Raw genomic sequence first — 17,884 nt, forward strand, 5'->3', positions numbered from 1 at the left:
TGAATAGAATTACACGTTCTGAGCATAAATACAACATGCTCCGAGCATAAACACAATATGTTTCGAGTAAACAATTTAATTGCTACAAATTTTTTTTGTTGTTGAAGAATTTGCTTAATTAAATTCTTCCAACAGTTTTTATTTGCAACTATTAAATCTAATTTTAAAAAATCTTATCACAAAAAAATTTTTATCAACCCTCTCCTCCATGCACAACTGTATGATGTATGCTATAAACGACTTGTAATTGCTTTTAAATCCTATCATAATAATGATTTTTAAATAATATTCCCACTTGCTTTGAATAATTTAAGTTAGAGCATTAAAAAATTCAATAATTTAACAGTTGTGTGTTAGTCAATCTGATAAATATACATTTTTTGAAAATAACTTTACAATTGCAGGTCATTTGCAAATGGTATAAACTAAACTGAATTAATCAACTGATATTAATGAAACTAACATATAAAAAGAGATAAAAACAAATAACCCTTAACGCAATTTTCATTATTTACTTATCTATAACCATGTTAAACATCTATATTAAAAAAAAAACCTAATGAAAAAAAGAACTGAAACTGAAAAACTTCATCATGTCAAAAGCATATTTAAATGCCAAAATAACATTCTTGCAGGAATATGAACAAACAAAAAAAAGTGTGTGGGAAGATCAAAATAATTTACACATTTTTAAATAAAATAATGAGAGGCAAATTTGGTTAAACAAGATGTTTTTTTTTAAATATATATATTTAAATACTTAAATTTCAGATTACTTTTAGTACCAGTTTCATTCTAAGATAAGCAAGTCAATCTTCTTAGCATAATTTAGTGATTCTAAGATAAGCAAGTCAATCTTCTTAGCATAATTTAGTGATTGAAGGTATTAATTTAGTGGCAAGACAAAACTCTTTCTAAAATGGCAATATCTTGTTTTTGATATAGAGCCCATACTGGTACAGCAAACTCAACAAGTGGTTGAATAAAAGAAAGATATAGAGATTTTAACAGTTCTACATCAATTCCAATAAAAGATTTCCTTATTATGCCCAACATGCTTTGCTTGCACTCAATAATAATTGATTTTTCCACTTTGAGTTATCTGAAAAAATTACAAGTAGGTCTCTTTCTAATCTGATATATTGAGTTTACAACCATTTATATAAATTGGATATTTCTTATTTTTTAATAATAGTGCATAACTAAATATTTTTCAATATTAAAACTAAGCAACTCATCTGACCAACTGCATTTGCATGTGACCATGCAAATGCAGTTTAAATTACACTGTAGTTTGTTATGTAACTAGTCAGAGGAACTAATCGATTTTTGTGTTATTAGTATACAATTTTGAAATATTCTTCAGAGACTCAAGAAGATCATTTATATAAAGTATAAAAAGTAGTTGCCGCAATATGAAGCGCAATCTTTTTTAAATGTAGCGCAAACGTTTTTTCATAAAAGGGAAAAACCAATCTGATTGTGTGTGAATTTTTTTTTAACTTAGCGGTAAGTGCATTTATTATTCAAAACAGATATTTTTACAATAGAAAAAACTATGCAGATTCATGGAGGTAATATTAGCCTCTCAACCGGAAGTATTCTTCCAAATATTCTTCAGGATAATGAATTAACTCATCATACCTTTTTTGAACATTTTTGGTATGAAAATACTAAAAACAGTTAATACTTGTAATAAAATCTTGAATTCTATTATAATCAGCTTTTCCATATAAAAATTTTTTTTCTTTATTTATATTCATTGTTTTATTTTTATGAATAAAATCAAAACACAATATCTAATGACCTTTGGATATGTTTCCTAAAACAAACTTACTAGCATTACATTATATTTGATGACTGAGTTGTGAATCTTAAATCTAAAGCATTTCAAACAACAAAATTTCAAAAATAGTTATCATTTTTTTGTTAAAAATACCTTGAAAATTTTTTTTGACAAAAACATGAAAAAAAAGGTTTTTTTTAATTTTTTGTTAAAAAATAATAATTTTTATGCAATAAAACTTAGAATAATAATTCTTGTGTAAAATTTTGTTATTTTTGAAATTTTTATAAATTTTCGCTTCTTTTGAGACCCAACATGACATACTTTTGAAAAACTTTTTTTCCTTCTGTTTAGGGTCTTGTTGCAAGTTTCAGACTTGAGGTGGCCCCCCTAAATCTCATTCAATTTTGAAAAAATTTAACAGGTTGTCTTGTGAGAACCAATAGAAAGTTTTAAGAATAGGGACAGATCAATTTTTGAATGTATGGGCGTTGGATGCACCCTAATATCATCTCTGCTTGATTACTTGTCTAAATTGCTAATCCGCGCAATGTAGATTTTCAACTGATTTATTAATTTTACATCAACTACCTTTTCTGACTCAGAACAACTGCAAGTTAATTAATTAAAAAATGTTTTTAAATATTGTAAACTTTTATAAATATTAAAAAATTTATAAATATCAAAATAATTATAAATATCAAAAAATATATTAAAAAAGCATAAAAAAATCCAACAGAATAACATTTTTAAGCTGGCTATAAAATTTTATCTACAATTTAGTATTTATTATTTAGTATTTATTATTTAGTATTTATTATATATCCTTCTATAGTTCTTTTATGAAGCAAAAATTAACACACCTTAACTAAGTTTAAAAAAACGCGTAATCATTATCTGTACAAACACATTTTTTTTTTAATTAACACTTTTCTTACATGTAACTCAACCTCAACATGGAAACTTTAACATTGGAAACAATAAGTAAACAAGTAAATATTGTGACATAGTTTTCAAAAACAATCAGTAACAAGCAAGATACCAGTTGTTGTTTTTTGCTCTAAATATTTTGTAAAAATGGCAGCATTCTTTAGTTTTTTTGGTGATTATTTACTGTAGACTTTCATTACAGTTGACTTTGACAAGATTTTCATTACAGTTGACAAGACTTTCATTACAGTTTGTTAATAATAACTTTTTTAAAAGTTCAGTCGAACAAAATAAATTTTTTTAACTTAAGAACCCATTTAAGTAGTAATAGTATCAAAGTTATTAAAAACAACTTAGACAAATTATTTTTGAAAATAAAAATTTAGCTTATTTAGATTTGATATAAAAAATTATTTTAAATTCATATCCTGAAACTGAACTTTCTAAAATGAAAAGTTTTTTTTTTTTTGGATAAGAAGTTCTGTATAGTAAAACTGCTAGAATTTATTAGAGAAAAAATTATGTACCTTTCTTTGCAACCGAACAACAGATGTCCATTTTTTTTCGAGGAGATTTACATATTTCTTTTCTATTTCATTATCCTAAAACAAATTATAAAAAACAAATTCTTATACAATAACTAATAGTTTAAAATAATTTTCTTGTGAATCTCAGTTTTACAGAATTCAAATAGAGCAAAGTTTAATAAACTTTAAGCTCTGTAAAAAAGATTTGCCTCAGAGATTACTTTAAACCAAAGTTTCTTATATAAACTCAGATTAGAGTTAGACCAACAAAAAATATACAAGTAAAATAACTAGTAGACACATGGCTGATTATATAACACGGCCAGATTTGTTGCCTTAAAGAACAAAAATTAATGGACTGATTTTATAAAGTATTTAGCTTCTGTATATTCTATTAAAACATGAAGATGGTTATTTTATAAGAGCTTTATTGCAGTTTATAAACTTAATTTACATAACTACTCACCACATTATTGAATTCTTAACCTTAAAATATTTAGAGGGATAATATTAAATAATGGTCACATAAAACCAAGTGAACAAGCTACTTTAGCTATTATTATTCTTAGCTCCGTTAAATCTAAACAATTAATTCTAAAAACTAACATTAAAATGTACAGTTACATAAATTTACTGATATAAAAAACAATGCATTATTTCACAAAATTTCCACAAAGTCATTATTCTTTTGTGTGTGTATGTATGTGTATATATATATATATATATATAAATATATATATATATATATATATATAAATATATATAAATATATATATATATATATTTATATATATATACATATATATATATATATATATATATATATATATATATATATATATATATATATATATATATATATATATATATATATATATATATATATATATATATATATATATATATATATATATATATATATTAAGGGATTAAAAGGTCATTTCTGTCAATATTTATATCAGGTTTCAGACTTCTTGTCTAAATACTGATATAGATTTTAATTAGGAATTTCATACATAATTTATTTTAACAGCTTTGAACCAGATGTAAGATGACTAAAAACCTTTTACCACTCATTTGATAAAATTTACTGAAAAGTCTTTCTAATGGATCAGTTTGAAACCAGTTAATTAAAATACACTTATATCTTTCTAAAAATAAATCTTCTATCAGACTTGCAGTACTTTTCAGTGTTAAAATTAATGCATTAGTTGTTTGGGTGGACAAAGTACTACATCTGTTAAATTGTAACTTAAATCATAAAGAAAAAAGTGGATTTTTATCACCTGGAATAGCTGCATTACCAATCTTTATTTTTACTACAATATTTTAAGGGAGTATAGATAGAGATCTCGTTATCAAGTATAACATAAATATAAAAAATTGTTAAAAACAAAACAAAAAAAAGCAACAAAAAAAATACAATTGTTTCTTTTGAAATTAAAATTTAAAGACGCCTTTTAAAAACTGCATTATCAATCCTATTACTTGTGTTAAACATTGCCTTTGAATTAGAAATAATCCACCAAATATTAATAAGCTTTAGAAATCCAGCACTGATTTATTTTCAAAAATAGCTGATGATTCTAGTATTTCATGAAAAATATTTAAAGCTAAAAGAAAACTTGTTTCCTGGATGTAAAGTTTGGGCAGATAATTTGAAAGCTATTATGGTTTTGTCAGTTATTATAGCTTGCACATTAAAAGATGCTTTATATTATGTTTCTAATATTTCTTCATATATGAACTAATCAAAGATCTAGAAGTTTGAAACCTGAATAGGCCTTAATAACAAAGGAGACTGATTCTTGTAAGCTAACCACTATAAACATAACTATACCAGAATAGAAATTACCTTCATTACCAGTTCCAATCTAACTTCTTACATGATCTTAGACCCTTTTGTAAATATATTTCGTCAATTAAAACAACACATTAAATACCAACACTACCATTTTCTAACAGTAATAATAATCCTGATATTAGATCAATGCCCTATTTCAAAAGTGATTTTAAATAAGACAATAAAGGGAGTGGAAACTTTTCTAATAGCAAAGTGTATGTCGTTTTTAATGTGTATCTGTGCATCAGAAAAAATCTATTTCATTTGTGTAGATAGGATATCCTTGTGATTTGTAAAGAGACATCTTATATAATTCTGATATATTTTTTGATACCTTCTATGCAACTTCATGCATATAGAAAACAAAATCAACAAGCATACTGGCACTAGTCAATTTACAAACACTACCTTTCAAAACCATTGAGGTAATGGAAATGAATTTCAATTCAAATGCAGCCTTACATGTAAGCCATCATCAATTGTAATACTGTCAATGGTAGGAGTAACATCCTTTTTATCAAAAAATATTCGAAGATATAACACACAGTTATCAATTCTTTTAAATGAAAAACCTGCTTGACAAAAATTTAAATTAAGATCTGCATGTTTTTAATTGTATCATGTCTTCTATAATCACCTGTTTCATCTAGCAAATGTTTTGGTTGGTAATAAGTGTTGGTACTTCTTTTCAAATATTCATCTTCAAAATGATTGATACATATTGCTGAGTTTTCTGTGAGGAACCAATCAGCTTGGTTGACAAGCTTAATCCAACAGTTTGAAGATCTAGATGATTGTTATCAGGAAAATTAAAAAGAGTTTTGTATGGTGCATTGTTACTGTTACTTGAACATTCTTTGATATTTTGATTTTATAATTTAAATTATATAAATATTTTTAAATCTGTTTATTTATAAATTTTAAAATTATGTTTTTTTGGCACACTAATTTTTGGCCTTTTATGCAACAAATCTGCCTGTGTTATATAGTAGGCCACGCTAGACATCAGATTTCATGTTACATCTTGAAACAAGTCAGAAAAAAAATCAACTATTGTTTAGTTAGTAATAAATTATATGCACTTTATTTATGCGAACACTTATATTATTACATATACTATACTGGAACATATTTTAATACTTATAAATATATTCTAATACATAAAAATTTCTTATTTTATATTTTTTGGGTATACTTTTTATTTAAGAGTAGCTATGATTATTTCAGGCTTGGTAAGGAAACAAATTTAACATTAATTTTTTGTAATCAAATGTTTTTATAGTAGCAAAATGCTTTTAAATGAAGCGACGATTTTATTTTGTTGATTATTTTTAAAAAGAAAATTTTTATAATTTGTTTTTTTTATTATATAAAGTTGAGTAAGTATTATCAAAAATTATATAAAGTTTAGTTAATCATATAAATATAAAATAATTTTTTATCATTTGAATAAAAATCTTTTAAAACAATTTGTACGATTGATTATATAAAAACAAGACTTTCAAACAACAACTGCGTTTTTAATGAAATTCAAAAAATAATAATTAAAGTGAATAAAACTAATAATCAAATAAACATACAGAAACTTACAGACAACTGAACACAAATATACATAAATTATTTGTACCTTTTTTGTTTAATCATAAAAGTTTGCTTTCAAATAATTTGATGTAATAAAAACTTGCTTTAGTTTGCAAATGTTCTCAAAACAATTAAAAAGCTGTCTATATAGACAGCTTTTTAATTGTGTATAGAACAATTAAAAAGCTGTTTATAAGAATTATATGCATGGTTAGATAAAGAGTGCGATTGCACCTGTTTCCCTACCAAGCCTTACTTGAAGGTTTTTTTTTACTATTTAATAACTTAGTAAAAATATTTATAAAGTAGGTCAGGTTAGATAATAAAAAATTTTTGATTATAAAAGTGATAAATCTGAAATTAAAATTAGTGCAAGTAAAAAAAGTTAAAAAAAAAATTATTAGAAATTTTTTTTAATATGCCCCCTCTCCTTTTGTTTTTAAATAAATTTTTTTAGTTGTTTTAAATAGTGAATGTTAAGACAAGTGAATAGAATTTAGGAAATTTCTAGGAGATTACAAGAGTAGAGATTATTTGTATCCGTTTTTATAAATGAGAAATTTAAAGACCTATTTTCTTATATTGAATATAATTTTCATAGTTATAATACATGAAATAAGGAAACAAAAAATATATATTCACAGAAAAAATGAACTCACTATATTTGCTTCTTCTCTAAACCTATCAAGAGTTTGTATGTACCCAGCTTGCATTAAATAATCTGCAACTGAATTGTTTCTAACAAAATACATATTAATATAGTTTACATTTAAGTATATGTATTAGTTTAAAAAACCAATACACCAAGAACTTTTGAAAAACTTTTAAATAATTGTAATTTTAACACAATACATTACAACATAATTTCAATAAAAAGTAGTACATATTGTTTAAAACCTTTCTGTTTTTTAGAACAGTGCAAAAAAAAATTTTATTATATAATTTGTTACTGATTTACAAGTACCAATAAATAAACCTGTTTCACTTAATTGCGTTATAGCAACAAGCAAATGCATGTTTTCTTTATTATTATGATGTAACAAACGTTACAAATAAAAAAACATTCTTGTGATTTAAGAGAAGAGATGCAATTAAAAGTAATCAAATCTTATTTAATTGCTGCTTATTGTTAAGCCACCTTTTAAATGCATGTATCTTTATTGTTTCTTTTATTTTGTAAACCCTTTTGGAAGATAAATCAATAATTATTCACATCTTTGTGAAATTATTACCAAATTGTAGCAAGGCTTTAAACCATATGATAATAATTTTATAAACTATTACCATATGGTTATTATAAATAATGTGAAACTATTAACATATGGAAGCAAGATATTAAAAAATATGCTGAGTTTAAATGGCTGCCGCCATTTCATCTCATCAAAAATAAGTTTAAAACAATCCAAAGGTTATCTAAAAAAATAGTAGAAAAAATATGTCAAAATTATACGCAGACGTTTTATATCTCTGTAAACTTGTACATAAATTTCATACTTTTATATATTAATTTTTATATTTTTATTCATACTTTCAGCTCTGAACAGTAAAAAGATAAAATAAATCAGAACACAGAGCATATGTTATAAGGGTACAACAAATTGTTTTTTTTAAATAAACATGATGTTTATTTCTTTATTTTTTGACGAACGTCTAATTTAAGAGGTATGTCAAATAACAGGGCCAACAATGTGGAGAAGGGGGTGGGTGCTTCCCCCTCCTCTCCCCCCCCCCCCCACACACTTTAACTAAAGGTCTTTATTTTTTTTAAAGAGAAATTCTAGAAATAGAGGACTTGTTTTCAGAAATAAATAATTGTGCACCTCCACTTCGAAACCTGTGTAGTCGGTCATGAATATGCCAGTTTATTTTCAATTCTTTCAACTTTTATTTTTTTTATTCAAATAATTTTTTTATTAAATTATGAGGAAGTTTTATTTTCAAATAACTTTTATTTTAGTTAACAAGATATATAATAACTAGATATATCAAAGATGCTTATTGAGTTTTATCAATTTTTTATTAATTAAAAATAATTTCTCACGCTCTAAACACACGCAAATTATATACCTATTAATTCAACCAAAAATTGAAAATTACAAATTTTTATAATTTTACAAAATTAGGTTAGGTGTCACTCATATAGTTAAAAACTATTCATTGGAGTGACACCTAAATAAATTAAACAAACAAACAAAAAAATTCAACAGTAATATTAACAAATGAAAGCAAGTGTAAATTAAATTAATTATACAAAAATAATGATTAAGATATAATAAATTAAATAAAAAGACAAAAAAATATGAAAACACTCAATTAATAAAACAATAAAAATCATTAGCAACAACAACACAAATAATAACAAACTTTAAGCAAACAAAAAGGCAAGCACAAAAACTACAAAACGAAAACAAAAATTACATAACGAAAAGGCAAATTACAAACACTTCTACAAAATAAAATAAATTATATTTGTTACTCTTGGCGGATACAGATAAGCGTAGAAAATTTGTAGTGAATTATTTTTGTTTTAATTAGTTCTTTTTGTTATTTTTTCGAATTAATGAAAACTAATGTGCAATAACATTATGACTGTAAACTGTTATCCATTAATAGTTTATACCAAAATAGTGAATTTTTCTCAATTTAGTTTGTTAAATTTATTTTCTTATAAAAAAATGTATAAACTTGAAGAAATTTAAATAAAAAGAAACTAAAAATAAAATAAAAGTTGTTTTGACAATCCTTTTTTAAAATATCTAAATATAATAATATAATATTAACTATTTAATAAGTTATTACATTAAGTTATTATTATTATTTAAGTTATATTAGTTGCGTACTTAATTATTAAACTTAAAAGTTTTTAAAGAAAGTATTAACATGGTTTCTTTTAAAAGTTGTTGAAAACACGTTTTAATTTAATACTGGTGACAAGTTTGCTGGAAAGATTTATAAGTTTCTTTATTAAAGTATGTACAAAACTTTTTAATTTTTGTTGTTTCCTTATGACTTCTTTATAAAATCTTTATAATTATTTAATGCAGGGATGAGGAGTCCCAAAAAGGACTCTGCATTTAAATATCATAAAAAAATTATTTCTTCATAGTTTTTGGTATCCAGGAGAGCTCTAAAAATATAAAAAGGTTTATGGACTACTAATAGGAAAAAAATTAAGACTTTTAGGTAAGAGGAACAATCATTTTTTGAACTCGGAGTCTTTAGATATAATGGTGGCAAGGACTCCGGGACTCCAGGCCTAAAAACAATAAGTTCCAAGTCATTAAATCACATTTTTTTCTTATAGCAGATCATTAGTCAACAAACATTTAGAGCTTTTAGACACAACAGATCTGGAAAAAATATATATATTTAGAGATATAAAACCGGAGTCCTTTTGGGACTTCGCATCCCTGATTTAATCATACCTTTTTAACTGCATCATTACAGTTGTTCTAGATAAACTTCACTCTTCCTAATTTACAATAACTTTTGGGGTACCACAAAGCTCTATCTATGTATAGTAGTATAGTGGTAAAGCATATGATTTTTAGGCTAGAGGTTCCACCACGTTTATTTCCACCACGTTCCAGGTAGCGCTTCCTTGTGCAGTGGACCTGTTTGTCAGGGCTAGTGTTTTAGAATTAAAGGTTTGAGAGAGGGTTAACAACAACAATAACAGATAGCCTCCTTTAAAGCCAACTTTAGTAGTCCTCTCAGCCTTCCAGAGGTAAATACAGTTATAAAAAATAAATTCAAATTAATATTAATCATTGTAATGATAAAATTATTGATAGTAATAATTGTACCTTAATAATTAGTTCTATTGTTGATGATTTAATTAGCAAGCCTTGTTTTAAATAAAAACGGCTTAGCACATTAGCTCATAATAATTTTGACGTCATAAAATTATCTTTAATTTTAATTTATTTAAGGACATTAACTTTTTTAACTACCACAATAAAATCAATTACTGCAAAACAAGTTTATTTTACTAATTAAGAAAAACAAATCTAGTAGTCTTATTTTCTAAATTTACATATTGTGGAATGTCTATTTTTTTTCAATATTTTTATTTTTTTTAATATTAAATAATTAAATCTATTATTACATTTTTTATTATCATTTAACATAAGAATTAATTTCTTTTTTTTCTTGATATTGATATAAATTAATTACAATATCTTAAAAATTTTTTTATTACTTCTTAAAGTTTCAACTTTGCAAATAATGATTTTTTACCTTTAAAAAGTTATTAACAAACAAAAAAAATTACTTAATACAAACAAACAAAAATTTAAGTTAATTACTTTACTAGCGAATTTTTTAATGACAAACAAAGATTTTGTTTCCAAGTACCATTTATTAAAAAATACCGTTGTGCTTTCACTTGCCTTAAGGCAAAAAAAATTAAATGTACGCTTAAATATTTGAATATTTGAAAATATGAATATTTTTGATGCGGCGTTATAAGTTATAACATGTTTACAAGGAATTTAATTTTTTTTTTTTTTAATAGAAAAGGAGGAAGAAAAACCGTTTTGTTTTGTCTATATGGTTTCTACAAGAGCTTATCAATAAAAGATAATTCAAGAAGATTTAAGGTAAAGAAATCAATAAAAGTAATGCCATTCATTAATATAGGAACATTGCAATAATTATTAGCATAAAACTCTTTTAAAAAAATAACGTTCATTCATTATAATAACTTCACAAATGATGGCAAAATTTTTAGAGGTTTTTTAAAAAAATTTAATAAAAAAAAGCTAAATAAAAAAATTGATTTAAAAAAAAAAAAAATTCAAAGAAGAATATTTTTAATTAACAACAGAAAATGATAATAAAATAAGAATAAAAACTTAAATCAAGTATATAAAAGGCAACTATTGAATTTACTATGAAATGAAACTAAAAATGTGTAAAAAATGAAGATATAACCTACGTCATATAAAATATGTGTCATCAAAGTGAATAAAAGTAGCTTATCATTAACAATAAAAATATTTTAAATGATTTTTCAAAATATTTCAGTCTAATAATTTATATACTATGAATATTTATTATTTTAGAAATACATCCAGGTTGTTTATAAATGCTTATTTTCTAAAACTAAGACTTTTTAAACCGCTCATCCTTGACCAGCAAAAATTCATTTTGGGAGGTCAAAACAGAAACTTTGATCATTTCAGGCGGTTATTGACTGTTGACCCCCTGATACTTGGTGCGCTGTAGTTGCATGACTTGGGTGTTTTTATATAGAATTACCTACATATAACAATTGGTGAGTTTGTTTTAATACAAAATAAAGATAACATCAAAAATAAAGTTATAACAAACATAATACTTAGGATTACTTCTTAACATAATACTAAGAGTGACTAATTAATAACAGGGTTGGAAAAAATCAGGACTTTTTTAAAAGAACTCCTGATTTTTTTTGAATTAAATCAAATTTTTTTGATTTAAATAAAAATTATTTTTTAAATCAAATAGTAATGGCAAAACAGACCAGAAGCATATTCAGACAAACAAGGCCGCAAAGGAACAAGTTGAGCACAATACTACCAGGGACATGATGGGGATGATGAGCAGATTGCAAGAATGATTTTTGCAACAAATTTATTATCTAAATTAATTCATGCAGAATTTCAAAAACTTATGTTGATGTTGAGACCAAGCTTTAGTAGCCCAACAAGAAAGGATACAACTGACAAACTCCTACCAATAGTGTTTGACAAACAAAAGTATAAAATAAAAGACACTCTAAATGGAGAGATTGTAAATGCAGCACTGGATGATTGGTCATTCACAAGGAACCTATCATTTATGTTACATTTACAACTGAAACCAGCGATGTCTATTTAGTTGACACAACTTACATATCTGGAAGCTCGTACGCTGAAGAACTAGAGCTTGAATTTGGATGTCATATAAGAAGCATTGTTACTGACAATGCAGTTAATATATAAAAAATGAGGCATAATATTAAATCTCAATCAGATAATAATGTAGTTACATATGATTGCTCTGCACACTTAATAAACTTGTTAGCAAATGACCTTGAAACTGACAATGTTAAAAACTATGTAAATATTGTCAAATATTTTAGGAACCACCATTTTGCTTTGGCATAATACAAAAAAGTTGTTGGACTAAATTTTGTATTACCTTAAGATACTGTGATATATATTACCTTAAGATACTGTGATATATATATATATATATATATATATATATATATATATATATATATATATATATATATATATATATATATACATATATATATATATAGTTGTGTTATATACTCTCTAAAAGTGTATATAACAAATTGGTCAACTCTGCTAATAAGTACAACCGAATGTCATAGAGACATTCAGGGCCTATTCTAGGAAAAAAATTTGGGCAGTGGTACCCCCTTGTTCCAGTAAACTTTAGCAGAAAATTGGCATTTTTTTTGCCAAAAAAACAATATTTGCCATAAAAAACATAATAATAAAAAATTCCTTGAATTTTAATTTGGACAGCACCCACATACAGTCAACGCTATCAAAAACGGTCTAGAATAACCCCTGTCTATCTTAGTCATTTAAAGATTTGTAGAAGATCTTCTAGCTTGCCTAGAACCTATTGCTTTAACACTTGATAAACCACAAAGTAAAAAATCTATTGCTAACATTAATTACTGTTTTCTTGAAAAGAACAATTTCAAAACAAAGGTAAAATGTTTGACCTTAATCTCTAGAGACAACTGTCATATATAAGAAATAAAACAGTATATTTTATAATATCATAACAAAATAAAACTAATGACCATAAGTATTGAAGTGAACACTATGACTGCATTTTTTGACAGTGGTAAGATATAGTCATTTTTATTACGAAAAAAAAAATTATAATATTATAATAAATGACAAATCGAACAAAATAAAAACTTTAATAACTTAAATTGTATTTTTCAAAAACATTCTTCATCTTAGTATATTTTTGATTTTTAATTTACATATCTTCTAGATTAGGAGTGTTTGAGTTTACTTTCCTTCCAAGAAAGTGAAAAGCGTTTAAATAATCTATGTTTTTATAATGAAAAATAAGCTGTTATATAATTTATTTGACATAAAAAAAATCAATTTTAAAGAGTTTCCAGTTTTTGGGGAAGTAGAAATAGATTGAATTCAATCTATTTCCTATTTCTGGAAAGAGGAAAGTATTTAAAAATTAATCACTATCTTTAGGTATTTACATATTGAAAATATAATTTTTTTTGAACTTGGAAAAAAGATTGGAAAGTGTAGGTAAGGTCGAATTAAATTAATAGTATTACTATAAATAAAATTCGACTTTACTTACCTACACTTTTCAATCACTTTCCATTGGAAAGTCATAAAAAATTCAAAATAAATATATATCAGATGCTAAACAAACTGCGATCTCGCTTCAAAAAAATTTATAAGAGTAATAGAACAGAAATTTCTTTTTAATGTGTTTAAAGAAACCTCATAAAATTATCTTTGGTATTTAAATGATTTGTGCATTAGACAAATGAAGAAATCCATAGATGCAAAGAACAAGCAAAGAAAATGATTAAAATTCAGAAGAAAAGAATTGATTAAATAAAAAAAAGAATAAGATTTGTATCAAACTAGTGATTACTGAGCAGATTTATTTTTTGATCATTTTATTTCTATTTGGTATTATTTTCTGTTTTTCATTTTTTTTTTTTTTTTTTTTTTTAATAATGAGTTTAATTCAAAAAAAAGATAACTAAAAAGATCGCAGTTTGTTTAGCATCTGATATATATGTATTTTAAATTTTTTTATGACTTGTGCATTTGAAATAACATTTTATGCCAAAAAAAGTTTTGTTTATGATAGTGTAATACTTTAAATAAACGATTTTACATAAAAACACTGAATATCTTATAAAAATCCATTCAACATTTAAATTTTTAAATCTTCTTTTATATCTCTGCCACCTTAACACATCAAACATTACTTAAGTTGTCTATGCCAGTCTTCTCTGTTTGAAATGTAATACCAGCGTACAAAAAAAGCACTGGTAGGATGGTCATTTTTAAGTTAGCCTGGGAGATTTAAAAAAATTTTTTTTTTTCTGCTATCTAAATTAAAATAAAAATAGCGAAAATAATGCTTTGAATATAAATTAGATAAAATAGTTAAAAAAAAAACTGGTAAAAAAAACAACCTTTTTTCATAAAAGTTGAACAAATGAACAAAAAAGTTTTGCTGCAGTTTAAAACAAAACACTTTTGTTTTTTTAGTAAGTGCTTTTTAATGTGCTCGCCAAAGTTTTTGCGAGCGTGCAGGCGAGCGTGAAAAGACTTCAGCGCAAAAGCGCTGGCTAAACAGAGAACACTGCTATGCAGCTTTTACTAGTGTCTACTTTCAAGTTTTTAAAGTCTTGTGATCCTAGTATAGTCTTCATCCGAAGGACAAGATTGCATTACTTAGCTAACTCAAGTCACTTTGCAATAACTTGTTGTGTTTAATGGTAGGTGAGAATACATTCTCGAAATAAAGCTATATTATCATTAATCATTAAGCATACATTATTGACATAAAGCTATTCTATTGTTTAATAGGAAAAGTTGAATAAAAGCAAAAATCTAAAGAAATCTAAAATATTAGCTAAGCAGCAATTATCTATAAAATACTTTTTGTTAAGGTCTGTTTTGATATAGGATTAATTATGAATATATTTTAAAGGCCAAGCAAAATGTTTAAGTACGATTTAATTGATTTTTTTTACCTTAGAAATTTATCATCTAGAAAAAAAGTAAAATAGCAGTAAAAAAAATTAAATATTTTAAAATTAAAATAAAACTTTAAATCATTTAACAGTGTAATAATCAAATTTTGAGAACAAAAGAAAATTTTCAAAAAAGTATTCAATATCTTTTAAATGAATTAATGATTTTGCAATGCTTGCTATAAGTGAGTTAATAATCTTGCTATGCTATAACATTTTTTTGTTGCTTTTTTTAAACGAAGAATACTTTTTAATAAACTTTATTATTATTTATTTTTTCTGTTTTTTTGTTTGTCAACTAATACTCAATCAACTAATACTCAATATGACTTGCCATTCAGCTAAGACTACCATGACATCAAGAAATTTTAGTTTGTTTAAATTTCTTACAAGGGATAATACTTTTATACTATATTTTTAAGAGAAAATACAGGCTTTTTTAAAAGATCCAATGGTACACTGAAAAGCCTGACAAAAAGTTTCTAATATCAAAACAGGGAATTGACAATCACTAAAATTTAGTAAATGATGATTCTCACACTCACCCTATTAAACTAGGAAAAGATTAACAAATTTATAGAAAACTTAGATAAAACTTACAATTCTTCTTTTTGTTTTGCTGACAATACCATTTTAGATATTAATTTTCAATTACCAAACAATATAATAGCATCTTGAAATGTTAATATATTTTGTGTTAAACTGTCTGGCCCAACAGGCCACATAAAATCCTATTAAAAAAATTTATTATATATGTAAATATTGTTAGTAAACTTCAAATAACAAAAATTAAAAATACTTCAAAATATATTATTTTAATTACTTATATATTTTTTCTAAAATTACTAAAAAATATTCATTTAAATAAACCTGAAATAAAGTATAGATTTTTCAGGTTATAAAATCTATAAGGTTAACTTCAAGTTTTTGGCAAATGTGTATTTAAGTTGCCCCACATTATCATAAATAACATTTTGTAAAAATTCTAAAAATCTTCTATGTACTATAATTGCAAGAGGAAAAAGTAATCTTTTATTGAACATTTTTTATTATCATTATTACTTCGGTTTACGGGTAAACTGTTAAATTAAATTTATTATCTGATATTTAATACCAGAAAATTGCTATTAGTGCCTTATTTCAAAAGATTTTTTTATTAGTATATTTAAAAGAAAAACTTATTATGTTTTATATGGTTTACTCTCAGAAAAATGTGCAAATAATAATTTTCGTTAGAGCAATTAGTTTTGGTCATAGTAATAGTTTTTATATGCAGTTGAGCATATATATATATATATATATGCACTATAATGAAACTTATTAGATATTTCTTTCTTTTTTAATAAATTATATTTATTAAACTATTACTTTGTTAAGATTGCTTGCTTGTTTTTTTTTTGAATCAGTTAAAAATACAAAAAAAATAATTATTTCAATACCCTGCAATATTCAAAAACCTTCTATGAATATGTACACTTGGCTAAACACAAACTTGTCAGGAAAATAGGTACACTATTCATATAAATTAATAACAAAAAATTATCAAATTCATCAAAAATTACCTTTAAAGAACGTGTTGGAAGCACTTGGGTAACCAAGTATATACACTTTTGCCACAATTTTTTAGCATAAAATAGTTCTATTATTTTTAGTTCAGTTTAAATACTAGTGTGTATTGGCATTGAATTTGACTGAAAAAACTAATGCTTGTGTTATAGATATTCATATACTCGTATAATTAGAAATATAAAAAGCTATATTTATTTATGAAAAATTGATATTTTATCAACTTAGAAGTATTTCTTGCAAAAATTATTTCCTCAGTTTTAATTTTTAATTTTAAAACATCTAATAAAAAATTTCTAATAAAAAATCAATTCTTTTAAAACTTAGAAAATTTAATTTTAACAATTTTAAAATTAGTTAATCTAAAAATGAGCATTTTGTATAGTACATATACAAAGCCAGTAACAATTTTCAGTCGAATAGAAACATATACTAAACCCAGTTGTAAGAAATAATTGAAATTTGGTGTAATGTACATATTTTGAAATATACCAGTAATCCAGGCAGGTGCTATATAAAAATTACACCACATTTCTTAAAAAACAATCATTAAAAAGTTCTTGTTTTTAGGAAGAAAAACAAAATTAAATTTAAATATTTGGAAATGATTATAACCATTTATTCCCCGACCATCTGAGCGATCCATTAATACCATTTTCCATCCCAGACTGGGATGCGCGCCTTGGATTATATTTCGTTCCGAGTGGGTTGATTGCACCGAAAACTAAATAACGAATTAAGAGGACATTATGTTATTTATTATATAAAACTCTATTTTTCTGGATAGAACTTTTATGATAGTTATTTATAAAAGAATATTTATCCACAAATCTTGTGTGTTAGAGTGTAGAGTGAAGGCATTAAATTTTTTCATTGTCTACGTA

At 24.4% G+C, this 17,884-nt stretch overlaps 1 protein-coding gene across 2 annotated transcripts in view; it reads right to left on the reverse strand.

Annotated features, from left to right (window-relative positions):
- The window catches only part of LOC100212337 (lissencephaly-1 homolog), a 66,989-nt gene extending 49,323 nt beyond the window's left edge, over positions 1–17,666 (reverse strand). Inside the window, exons 1-4 of one of the 2 annotated variants that reach the window (XM_065807827.1) lie at positions 16,997–17,666; positions 16,035–16,165; positions 7,327–7,405; positions 3,244–3,318 (exon numbers count right to left, since the gene is read on the reverse strand). In XM_065807827.1, the coding sequence (XP_065663899.1) occupies positions 3,244–3,318; positions 7,327–7,405; positions 16,035–16,066 (186 nt within the window). In that variant the 5' untranslated portion in view covers positions 16,067–16,165; positions 16,997–17,666. The remainder of the gene's footprint in view (positions 1–3,243; positions 3,319–7,326; positions 7,406–16,034; positions 16,166–16,996) is intronic. The other variant, XM_065807828.1, reaches the window with a different exon arrangement.
- Positions 17,667–17,884: the final 218 nt, after the last annotated feature.

Source organism: Hydra vulgaris, chromosome 10 (assembly GCF_038396675.1).
Source record: "Hydra vulgaris chromosome 10, alternate assembly HydraT2T_AEP".
Classification (NCBI taxonomy): Eukaryota; Metazoa; Cnidaria; class Hydrozoa; order Anthoathecata; family Hydridae; genus Hydra; species Hydra vulgaris.